The sequence below is a fragment of the Protopterus annectens genome, chromosome 13.part0 (genome assembly GCF_019279795.1).
Source record: "Protopterus annectens isolate FY-2018-M chromosome 13.part0, PAN1.0, whole genome shotgun sequence".
Taxonomy (NCBI): domain Eukaryota; kingdom Metazoa; phylum Chordata; order Ceratodontiformes; family Protopteridae; genus Protopterus; species Protopterus annectens.
In genome coordinates, this window is record NC_056747.1 from 732,442,924 (window position 1) to 732,449,695 (window position 6,772).

The 6,772-nt window shown below is 39.4% G+C and overlaps 1 protein-coding gene across 1 annotated transcript in view; it reads left to right on the top strand.

Moving 5' to 3' along the window:
- The first annotated feature begins 2,449 nt into the window (after window positions 1–2,449).
- The window catches only part of RPL23A (ribosomal protein L23a), an 87,119-nt gene continuing 82,796 nt past the window's right edge, over window positions 2,450–6,772 (top strand). The window contains exon 1 of the mRNA XM_044054885.1: window positions 2,450–2,468. Coding sequence (XP_043910820.1) covers window positions 2,450–2,468 — 19 coding nt within the window. The remainder of the gene's footprint in view (window positions 2,469–6,772) is intronic.

Genomic DNA, 6,772 nt, shown 5'->3' on the forward strand with positions numbered 1-6,772 from the left:
TAGTTCTGTTGTAATTCTAGTTCAAGTTTAGCTATTTCTTTCATGATGTTATTTTCTTTGTTGACAGTAATTTTCCTATGGAACGAAGATTTATTAATTAACATCCCCCTGATCATTAATTTCGTAGTAGCCCATGTTATATCAATCGGCCGGTCATCCTCAGATATGGATTGAATACATTTATCAAGAAGTGTTTCAATTTCTTGCAGGATATCATCTTTTTTTAAGTAAATTAGGGTTTAAATGCCACCATAATGTTCTATTTTTCGGGATGTAATTAGATGCCCAATCTATAACTAATGTAATTCTGGAATGGTCTGAGAAAAATCTAGGTTCTGTATATAATGAGAAGACATAATTCAGAAAGATATCGGAAATTAAGAAGAAATCCAGCCTGGACCAACACTTGTAGCATTGAGAGAAAAAAGTAAACCCTTTATTGGGTATTTGTGGAGAATGGCGGGTATGTGGGTCAAATAAGTTGAAGTCGCTTTTAATTTCAGAGATTGCCATTGAAGCTTGAATATTATATTTGGATTTAGTATTGGTTCTGTCTGCCTCTGGGTCTTGAATGGAGTTCCAATCTCCCCCTATATACTTTAGCTATTGATGCTTCTAAAGCATTTGACCGAATTAACAAGGAGTTCTTAACAGCTATTCTTCCAAAATTTAACATTCCTGCACAATTCATCCAGTATATTAATACCCTTCATATGAGGGCCTATACCATATTACAAATAAATAAATATAGTTCAACGAGAATAGAAATTAATAATGGGGTAAGACAGGGTTGTCCCATATCACCTCTCTTATTTAATTTGTTTATTGAATCATTATTCTTACTAATAAAACAGAAAACTTTTACAGCATCCGGTTTTATTTAATACAAAATTTCACTTTCTGCCTATGCAGACGATTTAAACATATATTACTCCCTTCCTAGTTCAGATTTCTGTAAATTATAAAATCAATAGATACATTCTCCAAGTTCTCTAACTATAAAATGAATATGGACAAATCGATAATCTTCCTTTAAATACCTTCTAGTACCCCAATATATTTACCTACAGAAGATCAAGATTAAAGACCAACTGCATTATCTGGGAATCTCATTTTATCATGACCCACATAAATACTATCAGGAAAATATAAGTAACTTATGGTCAACTATACAAAAAGACCTGGACAGATGGGTACAACTTAAGCTTCCTTTCTTATCCAAAATTGCCATCATAAAAATGAATGTACTCCGAGATTGTTATTCGTATTCAACGCATCTAACACCCTGATACAAAATAAATTCTTTAAGAACACCCAAAAAGAGCTCTCGAAATTCTTATGGTACCCCAAACCCACTAGAATATGCTACCAGAAACTTATATACCCGAAGAAAAAAGGTGGTATGGGCCTCCCCGACCTCAGACTATACTATGAAATTAACAAGTGTAGCAGAATAATCACCATCGCAGAATATAAGAATGATTCCACTAAGTGGTATCCGAACTGGGTGAAACTATATTACAACTATATTAGAACACTTCAGTTTAACCCGAAGGCACTCCCCTTTTTGGATAAGGACAGTAGGAAGAAATATAGAATACATAGGGATCTAAAGGACAAAATCATAATCATTCAGAATCTATTTGCTTTCTTGAATTTATATTCTGCTTATATGACACTTCAGCCCATTCACCTTAACCCTAACATCAAGTTAAATGATAGGATGATTAACCTAGATCTTTATCCACTGCTGAGGGATAAATCTATAGTAGACTTTCTTCCATTTAAGCATGTTTCAGTAGCTACCATGAGGAACAAATTAAATCTCCAGTCCAAATATACAGTCATACTAAGACAATTAAAAGAGTTATGTTGTAAGTTCTGGGATGGTCTTAATATTTCAGACACAGATATATCTACATGTAAAACCCTATGGGACTTGTTTCACCGCAAAAAAAAAAAAAAGATCTCGAATGTATATAAAGTTATTATCTCTATTAAATACAACAAAGAATGTATATATTCTAGCTACTGGACGAAACAGGACTCAGCGATTACAACCAACAAAATTGCCCAAGCTATACAAAAATTCTCCAAATTTATACCCCTTCAAAAACTAAGATATACACAACTTATGATACTAAATAACGCCTATTATACACCTCAAGTGTTAAGCAAGTTGTACCACGACACACCAACGAACTGCCAATTTTGCCCTACACAGGTGGCAGATATCATACACATATTTTGGAGCTGTAAATGCTCATATAAGCTCTGGTGTGCTTTAAGGGTTAAGTTAGAAAAGATGGGATACGAGAAAACAACTCTATCATGGAAATTTACTCTCCTGCATATTCCTCCTCCAGGAATTAGAAAAAATCAAATACATGTTCTAATTGCCTTATTTATGTTATTAAAATATTACATTACATTAAATTGGAAAAATAGGATGGCACTGTCATGGGAAGGTTTTAGCCAAGTAGCCAGAAAGCAGTTATATGCACACAAGTATCTGTGGTAGTCTATGAAGCAGCAGATGCTACAGAAGGAGTTCTGGAAATTCTTACTGGATCATATTCTGATATGATGCTACTGACGATGTATGGGTCTTATTTCTTTAGGATATAGATGAGGTCTGTATATAGTTTTTGCTAGTTTATAGCATGTTTCTATGTTAAATTTGTATTTGATGTGTTTGTATGTTATTAATGGAAACATCTAAACCTAATAAAAAGATTTAAAAAAAAAAAAAGAAATACTTTATTGATATCAATGTTACACATATTGTCTTTGGAATAGGAGATTCTTAGTGTGTTGTTCCTGTGTAGGAAAAGCAACAGTCCCAAGGATGAAGCAGTAGCAAAGACTAATAAAAGCCAAACCACCAGTCTGACCGAACAATAAAGCAAACCACCAACATTAGCGAAAAACAGTTTAATATCACTTTTGTCTCCAAAGACGTCTTCAGAATGAAATAAGATGCACACAGCAGCATCCCCTTATATATCAAATCAAAATAATTACCTAATAAAACAATCAATTACTTAAAGTGCACTAGCAAAAGGAATACAGTCATTTAAAGGCACACATCTAATAACATAACATAGACAGTTCATTTAAAAATCTTCAGTCTTCTATTCTTCAGAAAACATTTAATATTCACTGAGTCGTTAATACCATTTTTTTTTGTCGGCCCCTAACCTGAGCTGCCACATAGTTTCTCTTTGTTCCAGTTGTTCCTTATAGGACACCCCCCCCTTATATTTCTAAGTACGTGTTCCAAAACAGCAAACAGAAACTTTTTAAAACCACTACATGTAATGGAATGTTGTCCCTGTGTGTTGTATTGGTACACATTCTTAGATAAGGTCAGATCAGATTCCCTTACTTTCTGACACCTGACCTCTACAGTGTAAAAAAAAATAAGTATGATTGTATGAGGATAATGGAAGACTTTGTTCAAATTGTGAAAAATAATGACAATGTATTTGAGTTTTAGGACCAAAATGTGGTTGAATATGGGGAAGCGTTAGCAAAAAATAAAACAAGTTAGCCACAGTAGGAAAGGAGCAGTACTTTTTTTTATTTTTCCTGTATTGTTACGATCACGGTGGTGGTGCTGCGGTAGCGTTGTCGCCTCACAGTAAGACGCTGTCCAGTTCGATTCTCAGCTAGAGTGTCTTCTGCGTGGAGACATGTCTGAATGGGCGTACCTTCATTGAAGGTTGTGCGTCAGGCCTGGCAAGCCGGTATGTAAAAATCAACTGCCAATCATTAGCGGACCGGAGTTCCTCTGTGGCGACCCCTAACCGGGAAAAGCGGAAAGACACAAACAAACAAACTCAGCATGCTGTATCAGAGAAGCTGCAACTATTCTGGGCTACTTAGGTAGCGACAACTACTGTGAGCTGCATCTCAAACAAGGTGTGCAGTACTGGCAGTCTTGTTTTAGGATGTATACCGCTGTATTGCAAATGGGAAGGAGAGCAGGGACTGTATCCTTGGAGAAAATGCCTCTCCTAAGGAAAATGAGAGTGGTCTTCAACAGTCCATGTTGCCATTGTGAGGACAGATCCTTCAAGGGTCACTGTTTCAAAGTGGTATGGTGAGTGGGTAGCTTTTTCATCAAGAGGTTTGTGTAGAAACATGGAGAAACAGAATGACCAAGACTAAGTCAATTAAAAAAAAGAATAGGTGTGTAGTTTTTGTAGTGGAGTATAAGTGTGTGTATGAATGAAAGGCCATTATTGTGGAAGGCGATGTATAAGTATGGTGTACAAGTCAAGTGTATGTTATGTATATGTTGCTCTTTGTTCAAAAGTGTGTGTGTGGTATTTGTGTTCATAGGATCATAGGAATTTGCTAGGCTATTGGCCCTGAGGCCCTTACAAGCCTAGACAAGAATTTAGCCCATGTTCCAACAAGTCAGCACCCTATGTCACTGTCCAGCAGGGACATCGGTGGAGTCCCAGGGGTGTATTTTCTGTTTCGCATCCAGTTATCCAGGTTGCGTTTAAAAAGGTTTAATGAGGTACTCTGCTTTACATGGAGAGGGAGTTTATTCCACAAAAGGGGGAGTCTCTGGGACACAAATCTGTCCTTCCAACAAGTCCTGTTGATGTCACAGATCAGGTTGAGGTCTTACATGCAGGTTACTCGAGTGGAGCTTGACTTGTGGATATGAAGCAGTCCCATCAGGACGGGGTCTGAGATTGCTTTGTATGCCAAACAGAGGTCACCTCTGAGGAGTCAGTAGGAGACTGAGTCGAGGGACAGGGCTTTTAGCCTATCTGTGTAGGGTAGATGTTTGAGGCCCTGGATTATGTGGGTGAAGAATCTCTGTGGTCTCTCCAGCTGCTACATGTGCTTTGCGAGGTACATGCCGAAAGGGGCATTGTTTTCAATAATCGGCCGTATGAGGGAAGAATGCAGAGATGTTATGACCACCTTGTCCCTGGATGAGATACCCTTACTAATGAGGTGGGCCATGTAGAAAGCTTTCCGTACAATGGAGGCAATGTGGTGGTCAAAAGTCAGTTTGGTATCAACCTGGGTTCCTAAGTCCCTCATGACTTATTGCGTGCTTAGTCCCTTATTATCAATGGGATAATTTGTGGGGACGTCATTCTCCCCAAAAAGGATGATGATGCATTTTTTGGCATTCAGTTTGAGGCCATGTTTCTGGCACCAGTCATTTGTTTGTGTGAGACCCTTTTGGAGGATGTCCACATCACTAGGGGAATTGATGACAGCACCCAGCTTGCAGTCATCTACAAATTTGGTCAGCCATAGCCCACAAGATTTGGCCTGCACCTCTGAGAAGTATATCCCAACAGTTAGAGGCTCAAGACCCATCCCTGGGGTACACAGCTTGTTACAGGTCTACTACTTGTGGTGACTTCCCTATTTTGACTAGGGTGGGTCTCTATCAGTAAGCCAGTTTGCTACCCATCTGGTAAACGTATGGATTGATGCCTAGTTGAGAGAGTTTCTATTGTACCTGAGTGCGGGGGAATAGTATCAAGGCCTTGGTCAGGTCAAGGCAGACCTGGTATGCACCGCTTCCCTTGTCTGTAGCCTTGAAAGGTGACTCTGTCATCAAATCAAGCTTGACCAACATGTAACATAACATGACCCTTCCCTTAATAAAACCAAACTGCTGTCCAGACTCAAAATTGTGTTGTGGTTGCCAATGTCCTTGTTAGTGAGGTTCATGATAATCCGATCCATGGCCATGCAGATCAGGCTAGTTAGGCTGATGGGTGTATAATTTCTTGGATCGGTGGACGCTCCACCTTTGTGCAAAGGGAAGACAGTAGCTGTCCTCCACTTGGCTTGGACAAAACCGGTACTCAGGCTTTGGATGAATAGGGTGCCTAATGGTGCTGCAAGTTCCTGCCTGAGTTCACATAGGATGCAGCCTGGCATGTTATAGGGTCCCATGGAGGCTGTATTTTTTGCCTTTGATGACTTGCCTCCTAGAAATAAGGGAAGGGGTGCAGGTACTGGGGATGTCCCGTTTTACTGATGGGGGAACAGTGGAGTGAAGTTTTTACTGAACCAGTCTGCCAGCAGGTTGGCTATATCTACAGGGTTTGTGCATGTGGTGTCCTTGAATGCTACCAGTTCTGAGCAGATCTGGAGTGCTTCCCACTTGAGACTGGACATATGTGAAAGAATGCCTTGACTTGATTGTCTTTAGTAGATGTGGCCAGTTTGGACTCGAAGTTTGCTTTGGAGGATTTCACTAGTGCTCTTATTTGCTTGCTCAGGCTAAGTAGAGATAGCTTCCAATTAGACACCTGCTCCTTCTTGGTCCTGGACAGCAATTGTTTCCTTTTATTTTAGAGCTTATTTATTGTAGATGCCCACCAGACAGGTTGAGTAACCTGGTATGGCTGGGGTGCTTTCCTCAGCTTTAAACCAGGTTTCTGTGACTGCACAAATGTCAGCTTCTTCCAGGGTTAAGTGTTAATCCCTTCTTTCATCTCCCTTTCAGCTTACCACTTTGCTTCTCTTGTGAACAAGTCAAGTGTATGTTATGTATATGGTGCTGTTTGTTCAGTGTGTGTGTGTGTGTGTGTGTGTGTGTGTGTGTGTGTGTGTGTGTGTGTGCCTGTGTGCGTGTGTGCGTGGTGTCTGTGTTAATCCCTTCTTTCATCTCCCTTTCAGCTATCCACTTTGCTTCCTTTGCTTTCTGTGCTGGCTTCTGTTTACCGTCCTGTACTATACCTCCTTCATCATCCCTCACTTTCTCTTTCTTCAGTCTCTT